This window comes from Lepidochelys kempii, chromosome 2 (genome assembly GCF_965140265.1).
Source record: "Lepidochelys kempii isolate rLepKem1 chromosome 2, rLepKem1.hap2, whole genome shotgun sequence".
Classification (NCBI taxonomy): Eukaryota; Metazoa; Chordata; order Testudines; family Cheloniidae; genus Lepidochelys; species Lepidochelys kempii.
Window position 1 is genome coordinate 190,590,522 of NC_133257.1, and position 18,353 is coordinate 190,608,874.

General features: G+C 40.4%; 1 protein-coding gene across 9 annotated transcripts in view; it reads left to right on the forward strand.

Annotated features, from left to right (window-relative positions):
* The window catches only part of TOPBP1 (DNA topoisomerase II binding protein 1), a 46,998-nt gene extending 32,394 nt beyond the window's left edge, over positions 1-14,604 (forward strand). For all 9 annotated transcript variants that reach the window (XM_073333185.1, XM_073333182.1, XM_073333189.1 and 6 more), the window contains 9 exons: positions 389-581; positions 3,059-3,282; positions 5,056-5,222; positions 8,727-8,841; positions 10,306-10,469; positions 11,511-11,651; positions 12,724-12,813; positions 13,347-13,508; positions 14,162-14,604. In XM_073333185.1, coding sequence (XP_073189286.1) covers positions 389-581; positions 3,059-3,282; positions 5,056-5,222; positions 8,727-8,841; positions 10,306-10,469; positions 11,511-11,651; positions 12,724-12,813; positions 13,347-13,508; positions 14,162-14,305 — 1,400 coding nt within the window. In that variant the 3' untranslated portion in view covers positions 14,306-14,604. The remainder of the gene's footprint in view (positions 1-388; positions 582-3,058; positions 3,283-5,055; positions 5,223-8,726; positions 8,842-10,305; positions 10,470-11,510; positions 11,652-12,723; positions 12,814-13,346; positions 13,509-14,161) is intronic.
* The last annotated feature ends 3,749 nt before the right edge of the window (positions 14,605-18,353 follow it).

The window sequence follows — 18,353 nt, forward strand, 5'->3', positions numbered from 1 at the left end:
TTTAGTGTCATTTATTCTCATACCTAAGCACAATGTAGCCAACCAGGCTTCCCTGGAAAAGTGCTGGCTGCTTCTTATTCATAAGTGCTGCAGAGTATGAGGAGAGATGTTTTGTACCCTGCTTTAAAGACACTGGCAAATCCATAAGGAGGACTGACCATCCCTGATGAACTATTGGGCTGTTGTCTTTAGTATTCTAGAATATCTTAAAGACTGGATATTGCTAATTATTTATCATGTGAAGCAAAGACTTAATTGAAAGTATTGCCACATATGAAAAAATGTACATACCTTTGTCCTGAAAGGGAGCTACATGATTAAACTGTGGCATTCTAAAAATGTAAAATTAAATGGCCTAAGTCTTGTTGTGACTTTCTTTCACGTCAAGTTTTAACCCAGACACTGGAAATGAGGGAGAACTTTCAAAAGCAACTACAGGAGATCATGTCTGCAACATCGATAGTGAAACCACAAGCACAAAGAGGATCGTTGTCAAGGAATGGTTTTGACAGTTCCCCTACCACACCAGATGGCACACGATCTGTGCGTAATGGTCGTAGTAGAGTCTTGGAAGCTCTAAGGTATCATGCTGCATGTAAATGTCTTACTTTGTCTTGCTTTCTTTTACTTGACTTTGACAGTCTTACAAAAATTTGGACAGCAAAAACTAAGTATGTCTAATAACTAGGGCTGTCGATTAATGGCAGTTAACTCTCAATTAACTCAAAAAAATTAATCATGATTAATCGCAGTTTTAATTGCACTGTTAAACATTAGAATACCAATTGAAATTTATTAAATGTTTTGGATGTTTTTCTACATTTTCAAATATATTGATTTCAATTACAACACAGAATACAAAATGTACAGTATATCTGCACTGTAAAAATGATAAATAAAAGAAATATTATTTTTCAATTCACCTCATACGAGTATCGTAGTGCAATCTCTTTATTGTGAAAGCACAACTTATAAATGTAGATTTTTGTTTTGTTACATAACTGCACTCAAAAACAAAATAATGTAAAACTTTAGAGCCTACATTCAGTCCTACTTCTTGTTCAGCCAATCGCTAAGAGAAACTAGTTTGCTTACATTTACAGGAGATAATGCTGCCCGCTTCGTATTTACAATGTCACCTGAAAATGAGAGCAGACGTTTGCATGGCACTTTTATAGCCAGCATTTACAAGGTATTTATTTGCCAGATGTGCTAAACATTCATATGCGCCTTCATGCTTTGACCACCATTCCAGAGGACATGCTTCCATGCTGATGATGCTCGTTAAAAAAAATGTGTTAATTAAATTTGTGACTGAACTCCTTGGGGGAGAATTGTATGTCTCCTGCTCTGTTCTACCCGCATTCTGCCATATATTTCATGTTATAGTAGTCTCGGATGATGACCCAGCATGTTGTTCATTTTAAGAACACTTTCACTGCAGATTTGAGAAAATGCAAAGAAAGTACCAATGAGAGATTTCTAAAGATAGCTACAGCACTCGACTCAAGATTTAAGAATCTGCAGTGCCTTCCAAAATCTGGTGGGGACGGGGTGTGCAGCATGCTTTCAGAAGTCTTAAAAGAGCAACACTCCGATGCAGAAACTACAGAACCGAAACCACGAAAACTGAAAATCAACCTTCTGCTGGTAGTATCTGACTCAGATAATTAAAATGAACATGCATTTGTCTGCACTGCTTTGGATCGTTATCGAGCACAACTCATCATCAGAATGGATGCATATCCTCTGGAATGGTGGTTGAAGAATGAAGGGACATTTGAATCTTTAGTGCATCTGGCACGTAAATATCTTGCAACGCCAGCTACAACAGTGCCATGCGAACACCTATTCTCACTTTCAGGTGACATTGTAAACAAGAAGTGGGCAGCATGATCTTTTGCAAATGTAAACAAACTTGTTTGTCTGAGCGATTGGGTGAACAAGAAATAGGCCTGAGTGGACTTGTAGGCTCTAAAGTTTTACATTGTTTTGTTTTTGAATGCAGTTATTTTTTGTACACAAGTCTACATTTGTAAGTTCAACTTTCATGATAAAGAGATTGCACTATAGTTCTTATGTTAAGTTATTTGAAAAATACTATTTATTTTATTTTTACAGTGCAAATATTAATAATAAAAAATAAAAAGTGAGCACTGTACACTTTGTATTCTGTCTTGTAATTGAAATTAATATATTTGAAAATGTGGAAAACATCCAAAAATATTTATATAAATAGTATTCTATTATTAACAGAGCGATTAATTGCAATTAATTTTTTTAATTGCTTGACAGCCCTGCTAATAACCTTTCAAATATCAGTTGCCATACGATAGCTATAAGTACACTGTTTCATTATGCATTTATACACTTGCAAATGTGAAGATTACTTCCGACTATGAGGCTTTCAAGTATTACACTTGCATTTTGCCACTCATGTAATTAAGTCTGTCTTGTTGCAGTTTAAAATCCATCCCTGATCTGTGGGAATGTAGAAAATATAGCTAAAACCTCCAGTCAAAATGAAAACATTGTTAATTCACCATGGGTGAGATTGCCTTCCAGATCTATCCGTAGTTTCTAAAAAGAACCTAGAATACAGGGCATGTACTTTCCGATGAATTGAGAAGTACTTGATGGGTAAACCAGATGCAAGGAATTAAAGATGAAGAGCCTGATTCCTGGTAAATATTGGAAATTTCCAATATTTACCACCCAAGAAGCAAGATTGCTCTCTTTTTAACTTTCAAATTTACACCAAGAATATAAGGACAGTAAAGTATGGGATATGCTGATCATGGAACACCTTAGTAGCATGATACGTGCTAAAAATGACCAGTATTGTTCACAGTCACTTTTTTGTAGCCGTGCTGACTGATACCCAGTCTGCCTGACTTATCAATTTTATATTGAAGTTTATTCTTTCCTGACCGTGCTCTTCAGTAATAAAGATTGTAGTACATTGTTAACAGGATGATAAATACATCCTTGCCCTCAAATATAATTCATCTATTTTTTTTAAGGAAACTTTATGTGGATTTCGTTTTTTGTTCCTTAGGCAGTCACGGCAAGCAGTGATGGACATAAACACAGAGCCATCACAAAATGAGCAGATTGTTTGGGATGACCCCACTGCAAGAGAGGAGAGAGCAAGGCTCGTCAGCAACTTACAGTGGCCCAATAGTCCTTCACAGTACTCAGAACAAATTCAGACTGATGTAAATAACATGAATGATTCCCCTTTCAGGGAATCCTTCACTGATAGAGAAGTTGCTGAATTAGGTAAGGAGAAAAACACATGTTTAAGCTGGACTGTAGTTAGGGTTATTTGTTACAATACAATGGCATTCTAGAAGCAAAAGAAAACAACACTATTACATCTGTCTTTTTCAGCTTTAGTGTGTTGTGATCTCTCTAAGTGATCTAAACATTTTTCCCTTTTTAATAATGAGGCTCAGGATGAGTGGCAGACCATTATTGGTCTTGTTTTAAAAAGGTAAATAATTTTTTTTTCATTTTTTTTTAACTCTGCTCTTCCTCCAGAAAGACCCCATGCACCTTTTTGACATCAGTAAGCAGTATGGAGACAGCCTTTGCCTAAAGATAGGTTTTTTTTGTTTTAGGCCCCAATTCTGGAACCCCTATTCATGTTGAATAGTACAGGCAATCCTCGACTTTACGACATTTGAGTTATGACGAACAGCATTTATGACGCCTCTACATTGATACCCTGATTCAACTTATGACTTAGGTTTCGAGTTTAAGATGTGTACTTACTAAAGCAAATAACTCCACTGAGCCCACTTGAACCTCTTAATGTGCTTAACGGTTGTAAAATCTTAGTTTTTTAATAGCAGCTGAAGAAGATCCACAATGCTGGGTAAGAATGGAGGTGTAGAAGGATCACCAATGCCCAGAAGCCCCATAAAAATCTGGCAGCAAGTCTGCTGGGGAGATCAGTGGACTAGGATGCAGTCAAGTTATTATTCATATCTTTCTTGCTGTCTTTACAAATGCAGTTGATTACATGCCCTGCCTAGCTATTTCCTTCTATCCCTGCAAGCCTTTTTATCCTGCTGTTAGGAGTGGAGAAGAAGCACAGCTGAGTCATCTACTCTGTTTCCCCTTCCTTCCACTCCATGTACTTAAGAGGCAGTGAATATTCTCCTCTGAGATGGATGGATGGCTTCCTGACTTCCACTCTCCTCTTGACTGCAGGAAAAAGAGCTAGATGTGAGGAGAGGAGAGTAGAAGCTAGCAGATGGGCAGCCATCAGGTGGCTCTGCAGGAAGAGATCTGTAGTGATGTTTAGCATTCACGTAATGCTTTACGTGTTCAAAGTGCTGTGGAAACATGAATCCTCAAAAAACCTGTGTGACATAAATATTTCTGGTGTTTTTTACAAATTGGGAAACTGGAACAGAAGTGAATTGAAGGCCCTACTCTGAGTCATTGACAGGGCTGAGATTAGAATCAGAAGTTCCTGGCTCCTCAGTCCTGTGCTCATTGTCAGACCATGCATGAATACTTCACATGCTGTCATGCTGACCTACACAAACATTGTTCTCCCTTCGCATCCTTCTGCAGCAAGCTTTCTACAGCGTGGTGTGTGTGGGAAAGGGGCATTCTTGACACCTCCCATCCCCTTACAGCTCTGTTTGAAGCAGCCTACCTGGAGGATGGTTTCTTTCTCAGTCTTACATGAGAAAGTTGTAGTGATTTAATGAAATTGGTTTATAAAATAATCTAGTTAAATCAATGCAGCCCCCTTATGTGGCCAGTTTGAGTGCTTCATGCCAAGTTATCTTAAGGAATCAATTGGGAAGTAGAGAAACCTCAAGATAGTCAAAAACATGAGGCTTGCAACAGCTCAACTGCTGCTTTGTGATGAAAGGATGTAAATTTTAAGACGGAGAATAAGCAATTGTTTCTGAAAATGTAGAATAAATGTTGTGATGGCATTTGTTTCTTGCTCATTTGGGATTAATGCTTTTTTCAATGTTATCATAGTAAAAATTCAAACAAAATCAAGCAACAATGAATTACTATCCACAGCTGTTCATGATTCTGAGGACACAGGTGTGGCAGAGGTACCAAAGCATCCAATATATAATGATCCAAAAACCCCAGTAAAAGATGATCAAGTGATCCCCACACCGCAAGCTCCCAGCATTGCTTTCCCGCTGGCCAACCCTCCTGTGGCTCCACAGCCCAAAGCAAAGGTTTGTTATAGCAGCACACTTGTTTTTAAAAGATCATACTTGCACTGTTAAGAAATGACCCAGTGTACTATTAAAATGCACCTAAGACTTGAAGCTGACAGTAAATGTATTCATCAGTTTAACATTTTTTATAGTGGATAATTTCTGTGCAGTGTACTTTTAGTTCCAAATTTTTCATTTCTCCCAAGAGACTCTGAGCAAGTCATAGAAATGTGGGACTGGAAGAGACCTCAAGAGGTGATCTAGTCCATCCCCCTGTGCTGAGGCAGGACCAAGTAAACCTAGACCATCCGTGACACATGTTTGTCCAACCTGTTCGTAAAAACCTACGGTGATGGGAATTCCACAATCTCCCTTGTAAGCCTATTCTGGAACTTTACGCTTATAGTTAGAAAGTTTTTCCTAATAGCTAACCTAATTCTTCCATGCTCCAGTTTGTCCCATTACTTTTTATCTGACCTTCAGCAGACATGGAGAACAGTTGAACAACTGTTCTCTTCAGAATAGCCCTTAATATATTTAAAAACTGTTATCAGGTCTCCCCTCTGTCTTCTTTTCTCAGTGCTAAACATGGCCAGTTTTTTTTAACCTTTCCACATAGATCATGTTTTCTAAACCTTTTATCCTTTTTGTTGTTCTCTAGAGCAGTGGTCACCAGCCGGTCAATTGTGATCGACTGGTCGATCCTAGAGGATCTCCCAGTCGATCGTGATCTCCAGCAGCGCCAGTAAGACGGGCTCCCTGCCTGCCCTGGCCCCACGCTGCTCCTGGAAGTGGCCAGTGGAGCTTGGGGACAGGGGTCTCCCTCTGCATGCTGTACTACCTGCAAGCACTGCACCTGCAGCTTCCATTGTCCGGAAATGGGGAGCTGAGGCCATTGGGAGCTGCAGGGGTAGTGCTTGCAGAGAGGGGCAGCGCGTGGAGCCACATGCTGCCCACGCCCAGGGGACACAGGGGTGCATTGGCCCCTTCCAGGAGCGACATGGGGCCAGGGTAGGCAGGGAGCCTGCCTTAGCGGCAGCCACACTACATCACGAACAGGGAGCCGCTGGAGGTAAGTGCGGCCTGGAGGGAGACCACACCCCAGCCCTGAGCCCTGTCCTGGTGCCAGCACCCCGAACCACTTCCTGCACCCCAAGCCCCAGCCCTGAGCCCCCTCCCAGAGCCAGCACACCAAACCAGCCCTGAGCCCCCTTCCCGAGCCAGCACCCCATACCCCCTCTGCACCCCAAGCCCCAGCCCTGACCCCCCTCCTAGAGCTGGCACCCCCACCCCCTCCTGCATCCAGTACTCTGCCCCAGACCTGACCGCTCTCCCAGAGCCAGCACCTTGTACCTCCTCCTGCACCCCAACGTTGTACCCCAGGCCGGAACCCCCCCACACACACACACACCCAAACTTCCTCCTAGAGCTTGCACCCCTCACCCCCTCCTGCACCCCAATCCTGTGCCCCAGGTTCATCCCAGAGCCTCCTCCCACACTGCAAACCCCTCAGCTCCAGCCCAGAGCCTGCATCCTGCCCCAAACCCCTACCAAAGCCCGGTGAAAGTCAGTGAGGCTGGGAAAGAGCAAGTGAGTGGGGTGGGGCTCTGGGGAAGAGCCGGGGCCTTGGGGAAGGGCTGGGGCCTCAGGGAAGCGGTAGATCCTGTGTTGCCCTTAAATTCAAAAAGTGATCTTGGGCTTAAAAAGGTTGGAGACCGCTGCTCTAGAGGATGTTACTTTCAAAAAGAAAAACATCATTTTAATCCACTTTCTTGTCATGTTAATGAAATAGATTTTTGTAGGCAGAGGTGGGGTCAGGCTTGGGGGTTCTGTAGTGTTTTAGAGCCCCTTTAATGACTGACAATAATGGGGAGAAGTTCTTTTTGATTAATCATTTGGGTAGTATGTTGCATTAATACTTACAAATAAGCTGTCAGTGCTGAAAATCTGTAGCAAATTCACAAAGGGCTATGGAAAATTAATCTAGCCTTTATTTCACTAGTCCTTTGTATAACTTTGTTGCTTGATCTTTTCAACAGGCATGTGTGTTCAGTGGCATATTTCCTCACACTAGTAAATAAACTTTGTTTGGAATGTGTAACTGTTTTCTCTCATCCAGGCTTGCCAGTCCTACAGTGGGTTTCCCCTCTACTTTTCACTTTAAGGCAAGACCAGACCTGTCAATCATCAGGCAGGGGCTTAGTTTTTCCCTTTTGGAAAACTCAGTTTGATCTTCCTGGCGGCAGCTGCAGGCACTTTCCAGACCTCCTCCTTGCAAACTACAGGGCACAGAGGAAAAACTATTAAATTGCCAAGTTGATTCCAGGTTTTTCTTCACTGTGTTCTTTCTACAGCCTACTGTGAACACCACCCCATGATGAGCAGAAGCCCAAAGAGAAAAGGTGCCTGTTATGCTCATCTCTCCTATAACCTTGCTGGGCAGGAGCAGTTTGCATTGTTTTGTTCTCAGGAGCAGCCTCTGCCCTTCTGCTCGAGATTTTAAGCCTCAGCACTAACCCCCTAATATGGAACGGTAGCAACAATTTCTTCAGTTTTGGCATGTGCACCCACTAGCACAGTGCAGATTGTGGCGTGGCATGGCATAAGAGGAATGATCCTCCTTTGACACCCTGCAACCAGGTGACCCTAGCAGTGGTATAGAAATGAACAGACACTTTTGGTGGTGAGGGATTCCAGCAGCAGTGATATGGTATTTCACAGGTCTCTGGAAAGAGTTCTTGCATCATTCTGCACAAAACCCAAGGCGCACATACAAATCAATTTAAAAACTACCTGGTGAGAATATCTTTGGGTTGTTTTTATAGTACCCAGCAGTAAAGGCAAAACAGCAGCATATGAAAAGTGAAGGAGCACAACTTGACAGGAAAGATCAAAGCCCATCCAAAAATAGGCAGTATCAGTTTCCTGGATTGAAAAATCCATCTATGAAGAGGTCTGGACGGAAGCACCCTGGCATGCTATAAGGTAGATGTATAGGCTTCATTGGATGCTATCTTTGGCAGCAGGGTATTACATGCTGTGGTAGCCCTGACAATTTTTCTTGACACATTTTTGACTTTTAAATAATTACTTGAAGCCCTCTGGGATTTTGTTTGCTGATAGAATCCCACTGTAGGAATAGAAAGCTTGGATAAGAGAGATAGGGAGGTGCATTTGGTATTTGATGTGTCAGTGCATCCAGCTTGCCATTCCATCAATTAGAATGAAAAAGTCATTTTCATGACAGATTATTAAACTGTGCCCTATAGATGGGAACCAGGGGAGGTTAAGTGTTAGGTTGACTTTGAATATTAGAGTACTATGTATTTTTCAACTTTGGATGCAGTCTGCTTGACTGGAAGCCAAACCCTTGTCTAGTGACTGACTCTGGTTCCTGCCTTCTCAAACCTCACAGCAGATAGAAATCCCAATGTAGGAAAACCTTGAATACTCGAGAGAAATAGTTGAGTCTTGAATTTAACTTTCTACGCAACTCTCCCTATAACTTTTGTCATATTCCAGGCTATTACAGTAGATGAGAAGGTTGATGAAGAACCAGAAAAACCGCGCAAATTCCAGCTGTCTTCACTTAATCCTCAAGAGCGAATCGATTACTGCCATCTGATTGAGAAACTAGGTAGCCAGATGTTTGTAAAACTTCTAAAGTTTGTTTGTTTGGGGCTTTGGGGGCTGAAAAGGGGCCTCTGTTAATGCGTTGCTAATCTAAATCTAAGGTTTCAGACCTGTAGCTCTCAAGATGCTTTAGCTAGGTCTTCACTGGCAAAGAAGGGTAAGGTGTGTATTCCACCAGGGATAATAATATGTGTTAGCTATCACATTGTAAAAACACAGTGGAGACAAGGCACTTGAGTTTTACTGTGAGATAAACTAGGTGAGGTCAAGACCAGGCAGGGATATAGTGCTGACCTCGTGTACTTTATAAAAACTGAAATGCCTTGTCTTCCCTGGGTTTTTTTACCTCAGAATAGCTAATGCACCTTAGTTACCCAGAGGTAAAAAGTAAACCTTTTTTAGCACTGAAACAAGGCCTTGTGGTTCTATCACTATGTTTTTGTTATTTGAAGTTATCATAGACTTTAAGTCTTTACGGTCAGAAGGGACCATCGTGATCATCTAGTCTGACCTCCGGCACGTTGCAGGCCACAGAATCTCACCCATTCCTGAAATAGACCCTAACCTGGCTGAGTTCCTGAAGTCCTCAAATCCTGATTTAAAGACTTCAAGTTGCAAACAATTCACCATTTACACTACTTTAAACCTGTAAGTGATCTGTGACCCATGCTGCTGAGGAAGGCAAAAACCCCCCAGCGGCTTAGCCAATCTGACCTAGGGGAAAAATCCTTCCAGACCCCAAATATGGCGATCAATTAGACCCTGAGCATCTGGGAAAAACCAACCAGGCAGATATCTGAAAAAGAATTCTCTGTAGTAACTCAGAACTCTCCCTATCTAGTGTCCCATCTCCAGCAGTTGAGGATTTTTGCTACTGGCAGTCACCGATGGGCCACATACCATTGTAGGCAGTCCCATCATACCATCTTCTCCATAAACTTACTAAGCTCAGTCTTGAAGCCATAAAGGTTTTTTTGCCCCATTGTTCCCCTTGGAAGGCTGTTCCAGAACTTCACTCCTCTCTGGTGGTTAGAAACCTTTGTCTTATTTCGAGCCTAAACTTACCACCGAAAGGGTGATGCTTTTTATCGACTGGGAATTGCTGTGTGGGATTCTTCTGCAGAAAATTCCCTCTTTTTGCTTAGGAGCCTGCCTGCTCTCCACTGGTGTTTCTCCCCTTTCTTCTAAGTTCCCAAGGCTTTTTTCTACCTTTTTTCAAGCATTCTGGTGCCAAAGTGGCTATGCATGAGTTACAGTGGTACTGCCTTCTATCAAAGCTAGCTCCCCCTTTGCCTTCTGTGCACGAGGTTATATCAGTTAATGGCAAGGCTTTCTGCCTAGATTCTAGTGTGCATAGCATTGAGTTTAAGTATGAATTATAAAATAGTTCCTCATTTATTCAATTGACGTTTCTCTGGTAGACCCTTCCTTGAAATAACGTGAATTGCATTCACTCCCGTGTTTCAAGGTGGACTGGTGCTTGAGAAGCAGTGCTTTGATCCAAGTTGTACACACATCATTGTGGGACATCCTCTTCGAAATGAGAAATACTTGGCCTCGATGGCTGCTGGAAAGTGGGTGCTTCATCGTTCCTACCTGGAGGCATGCAGAGCAGCCTGCTGCTTTGTACAGGTTCATAACTCTATTAGTGATACATCAGTTGTTACATCTCCTTTGCTGTTTTAATTTTAGTAATAAAATGCTTTTAAAGTCTCTACTACAGCTAATGGCAGAAACTTAAGGACAGAATTCTCAAGAGACAAGTGATTTTCAGTGCCCAATTCTTGGCATACTAAAGAGATCTGATTTTCAGAAATTGCTCAGCACTCAGTCTCCCTCTGAAAATCAGTCCCTTTCCAGCTGTCTGAAGTTGGTCCTCCAACAGCTGAGGCACCCATAATCACTAGTCACTTTTGATAATTTAGAATGAAGTGCCTTAGGTAAATTATAAGTGCAATTGAAAATAATGGGATGGATCCTTTTATGCCAGGAATTAAATCCTTATCCTATAGTTTATAAGCATAACAGTTTAAATAACCAAACTCCTCCTTGTCTTTCTTTTCAGTTTTGTATTTTCTTTTTTATGTGCAATTGAATCTATAATTAGTGATACTCTAAAATATCTTTGGTATCTTTAGTAGTGCTTTGAAACCACTTAATTAATTATTGTAATTAATTCAGCATGTCTGGGTACTCTGCAGGAAACCAGTCTCCATTTCATAGTTCTCCAGGGTCTAGCAGCTCTGTTGACTTGGCTGACTTACAAAGTTTTGTTTTCTGTTTTTTTGTTTTTTGTTTAATCTGTATGAATAAAAATAAATCGCTTGTATTGTTCAGGAAGAAATCTTATTAAATTCAGAGAGAGAGGGGGATTGTGAGTAAGTGATGGTCGCTTTCACGCTCTGTTGCTTAGTGGTTACATTCCATTGTCTCCAACCACAAAAGGAACCATAGCTGCCTGGAGATAATTTAGGGTAATGAAAAGACTGAGTTTATTTAAAATCTAAGTGAGAGGCTCTATACACGTAGGGAAAAATTACAAATATTTAACCAGGAGCCACTATATTTAATTACTGCTGTGCTTTCTGTCAGGTAAAATTGATGTGCAAAGCTAGTGTGTTCTTGTTTTTATTTTTTAATTTCTGGCTGTTGGTGTGGCTATAACTGTTTTAGGAGGAAGATTATGAATGGGGAAGTAACTCCATACTCAATGTTTTGTCTGGAATCAATGTAAACCAAAAGAAACTAGCACTTGCAGCAATGAGATGGAGGAAAAAAATCCATAAAAGGAGGCAGGAAACTGGCATCACTGAGGTATTTGGAAACATATGAAGTGGAACCTCTTGATGTTGGGAGGGAGGCACTGTAATGGGATGTGCTCCAAGAAACCCAGAGTCTGTGCCAAGAGAGGGTTACCTGCTTTGTTCTTCTAAAAACAAAGCATCCTAGCTGGATCCATACTAATGTAATCTCTCTTTTTCCTAAATGCTTTTATTGTCAGCATTGAACATTATTAGCATTGAAGATTAATTAATGGTCTTTGTCCCCTCTTAGCACTGGTGACTGCAATAACTCCCATTGCTAACTAGCATGCAAACTGGAAATCCTAATACTTAAATAACTGCTTCATTGTTTTTTAAATGACTAAATCATTATCCTTTAACGTTATGATTCTAAACAACTCCGACACCTGTATTTGCCATCACGCAGTTGTCTTAGGGTAAAATTTTCAGAAGTACTTAAGTGACTTACGAGCTTAAGGAGCTCTATCGACTTTTGAGACTTTGTCTCAAGTGTCTAAATCACTCTTGAAAATGGGACTTAGCCTCCTAAGTCACTAGGCACCTTTGAATTTTTACCCTTAGTAATCAAACAAACAAGTCACCAGTAAAGGACTGAGAACTGCATCTTGTAAAATAGGGGTGCACGACCACAGAAACCAGTGGTTAAGGGGTGCTTATTAGCGTCTTGCCAGGAGCATTAGGGCTATGCTTGATTTGTGTATATATTTACATTGACATTTTAAACAAAAGTGAATGTACATAACCCTAATATTTTGTTGTACTCCAAGCCTTCCTGAAACACACTAGAATATACTTGATATGAGAGTTCATCTGCACTTAATCAGCTTTGTTGTTTCATCCTACAGTTAACTAGGAGTGGGTAGCCAGGTGAAATGTTGTATGACCCTGTGGGCTGGAATTTGGCCCCTGGCTTACATGTTGTGCATCCCTGCTGTTATTTTAAAAAAAAAACCAAAAAACCTCCCCTGGATGGTGTGTATGTGATAAATCTTGCCTCACAGAATGTTCCTGAGTGGGGTATAATTAGCTTTTAGGTTTTTCATAGAACCCTGTTCTTTTTAAAAACTGAATATTTTATGTAGGGGGCATTTAGTGGCTGGAAAGTGATTTTGAATGTTGACCAAACCAAGGAAGCAGGATTCAAACGTCTTCTTCAATCAGGAGGAGCAAAGGTATGTGACTTAAAAAATAATTCCATTCAATAAATTACTTTAAGATCATCTTAATAGACACTGATGTTTTGTTTGGTTGGTGGTTGTTGTTGATGTAACGGTAGTACCAAGAGGCCCTGTTGTGCTAGGCACTGTAAATGCAAGTAGGAAGAGGCAGTCCTTGACACAAATTACTTATTATCTAAATAGACAAGGCAGACAAAGGAAGTTGTGATGTTCCTCTTTACAGGTGGGGAACTGAGGCACAGAGAGTAAGTAACTTTCCCAAGCTCTCACAGGAAGTCTGTGGCAGTGATGGAATTTGAACCTAGAGCTTCTGGGCCCCAGTCTGTTGCCCTAACAAGATGATCATCCTTCCTCTCATTGGAATGTAAATTATTTTGTAGAATGAGGCTGTACTTGGTACGCAGTTTTCTGATGACATACTGTGGATGTGATGGAGATTAGTGAGTACATAATCTGTAAAACATGTACACAATTACCAAGATAAATACAAAAATAAAAAGGACTTTCTGTTGTGTTTAAATCTGTAGGTACTGCCAGGTCATTCTCTACTTCTCTATAAAGAAGCTACTCACCTTTTTGCTGACTTCAGTAAACTGAAGCCAGATGATGCCAGAGTTAATGTACTGGAGGCTGCTGCCCAAGGAGTGAACTGCTTGAAACCAGAATACATTGCTGACTACCTCATACAGGTGTGCATATTAGGGGTATTATGTACCATTTGTTTGCTTTGAAGAAAACAGTCCACATCTAGATCATCAAATATATGTAAATAATGTTTATTAAAGTACACTGCTTCACCCATTGATTCATTGAATGAAAACTATTGTATGTAAGGAGGGCAGAGAGCTGCTTGGCATTTGCTTGTAATGAAACAGAATTTTGATGTCAGTATTCCAATTTTAGATCTTTATAGCGGGTTTGCCCATAATTCTGATCATAAGATCTAATGTTAATATTCTTGTGCTGAGTTTCCAATTCTGGCCACTAAAGAATGACAGAGGTTTGTTTCAGTGTTGGAAGTGGATATAGAGCATTGTTTTAGCTAGATGGTTTTTAGAATACACTAAATTATGTGTGCGTGACCTTGAGATTTACATGGGATGCATTTTGCATCAGGAATCTGATAAATTTTTGATAATTCCATGCCAAACCAGAAAAGTTTTAAAACTATTTCAATGTGTCAGAATCAGGATATGTTTAATAACTCCTTCATATGTTGTCTCAGAATGATGACTCTCTTTTAATTTTAGTTGGCTGCTAAAGGAGGGTCAATCAGAATATTTTTTCTAATACTGTCTAGCTAAACAAATAGATTTGAGTAAAACACTTTTTTCTTTTGAAGGAGCTTCCTCCTCCCATGGAGGGTTACTGTCTGCCAGAAGCTGTTTCTTATCTTCAAAATAGTAAAGAACTGGGAATTGGATTATCTCAGAAGAGAAAAGCACCTGGAGAAACAAGCAAAGTCAAACGATCCAGAATACACTGAGGGGATTCTCCATTTGTAATTCTTGTATTTTAAATTCCTATTTTATGAATATTTTGCCAATCTCAATGCTGAAAAAATTAAAAGCTTTTTTTAATTTAATTTTGAATGTAACGTACTTTAAAGTTTCCTTGTGTTTAGTTTGCTGTAATATTAGTTGGAAAGATTGCTTTACTCTATTAGTGGCACCTAATGACACCATCCACATTTGTACAAGAAAATATTTTGTCTACTTAATATTTTGATCACTGAGGCTTTCAGTTCACTTAGGGACATCAGCCTATAATAAAAACTAAGAATTTTTGGGGTCTTTTCTTTACTTTGAAGTCAAGATAGTATCAGTTAGTAAGGATGCTGCTGGGTTTGCCATAGGATGATAGAATCTTATATATGCATGAGCTTCCCCACCAATCTATATATATTTTTGGAAGGGTAAGGGAAGAAGCAGATGTGGGAAAGGAAAGATAACATTTTCTAAATTCATTGTGAAGAGGGAGTGCACACCGAGACTAATAAAACACTGCTATACAATCTTTAATCTGGGAATCTCAGAGCACTTTACAAATGTTAATTAATTATTGCAACAAACCTGTGTGGTAGGTAACTAGTAATACCCCAGTTTCACAGAGAAGGAGGAGAGCTGATACAGGGATGAAGTTACTCCATTGAGGTTCCAACTTAAGTCTGTGATAGAGCTGGAAATGCGGGAGTTCTAACTACTGATATTTCATTAGCAGGGTGTCTTTGTATCATATACAGAAGTGGGTATTTCACCCTGGGATCTGTCTGGTTAGCAGAGCCTGTCCACCTAGAAACTAGAGAGGAGTCCCTTTCTAATAATTGTCTAACAGCTTACACTTAAGAGACAATGGCAGAGACAGACACACACACACACACAGGAGGATGTGGGCTGGCTGAGAGAATGTAAATTGATTGTTTCGTTCCTGTAACAAATTAGATAAGATGAAAGCCTGTTTCACTCTAAACTGAGACTAAATATGCAGATGGACTGTTTGTTTTAAAATATTTTTTCTCTAATGTTTTTTCTTCCAACTGCTAAATACTTTAAGAAGGATGTTGGTCAATGCCACAGGTTCCTGAAGGGAGGAGCCACAACTACCTAAAACCCAGTCAGACCTGCAGAGTGATAAGTGGTTAGCATAAATAGGGTCTAAATGTGAAAAAATCAGATTCCACCCCAACCCAGGTTAAGGCAAAAGACCCAACAACAGCGAAGAGTGCTGTCAGAGACAAGACGGGAGAGAGGTGCAGCTAGTCCTTTAACCAGGACAGGCGATTTTAAAAATAATAGCTTCTCTCTCTAGTGTCACAGTGAGCATAAGATCAGAAATCAGGCAGATAGCAGGCACTGGGTGCAATTTCTGTTGTCGCCCAAGTTTTCCCTCTGACTCTTCATTGCTGTTAACTCACATTTAGCCCAGACTGTTCTATTGCACATCTTGGTCCAATATATTTAATCTTTTCATGCAGTCTTATTAGTGAGATGCTGCACTACAGTCTTGCATGGCTGTAACAAAACTTAATTAAAAAAATACAACTGGTTGAAACCTGGCTGAAAATGTTAAAATAGGTCTATATATTAATCAAAGCTTAGCAGAGGAAGTAGGTGATAAGTACTTACACATTTGAGAAGTATAATGGAATTGCTTATGTTGGTAAAAGAACATTATCAGCTGTTACCAATATGTTAGCACTAAAGCACTCTACAACTTTGAAAATATTAGTGATGCTGGTGTTAGCAGCTACCGCGTCCTGTCTATTACACAAAAAGCTGAGATTGCATTTTTAAGGTGAGCACTGGATTCAATATTCATTTAGGGAATTGACTATCATAAGAAAGCACATGCCTTGACATTTGGAATGATACACAAAATAAAAAGCCAAGACACTATGGGGAATTGTGATGTTTCAAGACCAATAAGATGTGGACTTTCCCCAAAGACCTGACAGTTGCAGGACCTGATTCTGACAGTTACTCAAATTTACCATCAAGCTCTAAGTTAAGACAAGAGGATGAGCAGAGAGACTGCATGAAAGGGACACTTCAGCTGTGCTGCTTGGGTGGAGTAAGTGGGGGAATGAGAGAGAAGGTAAAGTGAGAACTTAATTAGACTGGTCCTTGAGGGTAAGAATGATGTAGAAGGCAGTGAAAAAACTGGAAGAGCTGAACATGGCTACCATCAGAGCAACAAACCCCACATATACCATTAAAAATGTGTCTGTAAAAGTTAAGGGAGACCAGACTGGGGAGGAATTTACAATAGTTAAGATGAAGGACAAGGGCCTGAATGACACATTTTGTGGTGGGAACAGAGAAGAATGGATGGATTCTGGAAATGTAGAGGAAAAACCAGCAGGGTTTAGTGGCAACAGCAATGTGAGGGAAGGAATAAAAAAATGAAACCAAGATTGTGTGCCCATTGAATAGGGAGCTAATAGAGAAGAGGGAAGAGTCGGGGGGAAAGCTGAGTTCAGTTTTTGTCCAAGTTGAGTTACCTGCAAGACACTAGAGTGGATGTTCCAGATGCAAAGATATTTCTGATTTCCCTGTGTAAGGTACTGGAATGGCAATGGAAGGTACTACCTGGAGACAACATGTACTAGGAGAATAGGAGAGGGCCAGTGAAGGCTCTAAGGCATGTTGACAGAGGAAGAAAGTCTAAAGGATCTGTCAGAAAGGTGAGGTAAGAGAAGCAAGTGCCGTGAGATCTGAACTGCATTTAGTGCTCCTAAAAGGTGCTGGTCTAAGCAGCTGAAGTTGTCTCTCTCGACAGAAATGGGGCACCATGGGGTCTTTGATCTGAAGCCAGGACCTCTAGTTGAAAGTCTTATGTCTCGTTTTTGCTTGATCTCAAACACCAACATAGTGGTCTAACTGGCACTGCAGTCACTAACTTATTTTACATACCACCTATGAAATGGTTACAAGGGCAGATTTGAACCAGTGACTGGTTGCAGCAGTCATGGGTTAAGAGGGAATGTCCTCTCATGGATCATTAATTGGTTAAAAGACAGGAAACAAAGGGTAGGAATAAATGGTCAGTTTTCAGAATGGAGAGATAAATAGTGGGATTCTCCCAAGGATCTGTACTGGGAGCAGTGCTGTTCAACATATTTATAAATGATCCAGAAAAAGGGGTAAATAGTGAGGTGGCAAAGTTTTCAGAAGATGCAAAATCACTCGACCGTTCAGTCCAAAGTAGACTGTGAAGAGTTACAAAGGGATCTCACAAAACTGGGTGACTGGGCAACAAAATAGCAGATGACATTCAACGTTGTTAAATGCAAAAGTAATGCACATTGGAAAACATAATCCCAACTACATATACAAAATGATGGGGGTCTAAATTAGTTGTTACCGCTCCAAAAAAAAAAAAAAAAATCTTGGCATCCTTGTGAATAGTTCTCTGAAAACATTTGCTCCATGTCCAGTGGCAGTCAAAAAAGCTAGCAAGATTAGGTATAGTTAATAAGATAAATATATTGTCACTATATAAATCCATGGTACACCCACACTTTGAATACTGCATGCAGTTCTGGTCCCGCCCCCTCAAAAAAATAATTAGAAATGGAAAAAATACAGAGGAGGGCAACAAAAATGATCATAGGTATGGAACAGCTTCCATATGAGAAAAGCTTAAAAAGACTGGGACTATTCAGCTTGGAAAAGAGACTAAGGGGGGGATATGCTTTAGGTCTATAAAATCATGAATGGTGTGGAGAAAGTGAATAAGGAAGTGTTATTTACTCCTTCTCATAATACAAGAACCTGGGGGCCTCCCAACAAAATTAATAGGCAGCAGGTGTAAAACAAACTAAACGAAGCACTTCTTCACGCAATGCACAGTCAACCTGTGGAAATCAGGGGATGTTGTTAAGACAAACGATAACTGGGTTCAAAAAAGAATTTGTTAAGTTCATAGGTAAGTCCATCAATGGCTCTTAGTCAAGTGGTCAGGGATGCAACCCCATGCTCTGGTTGTCCGTAAGCCTCAGACTGCCAGATACTTTGACTAGACAATGGGATGTT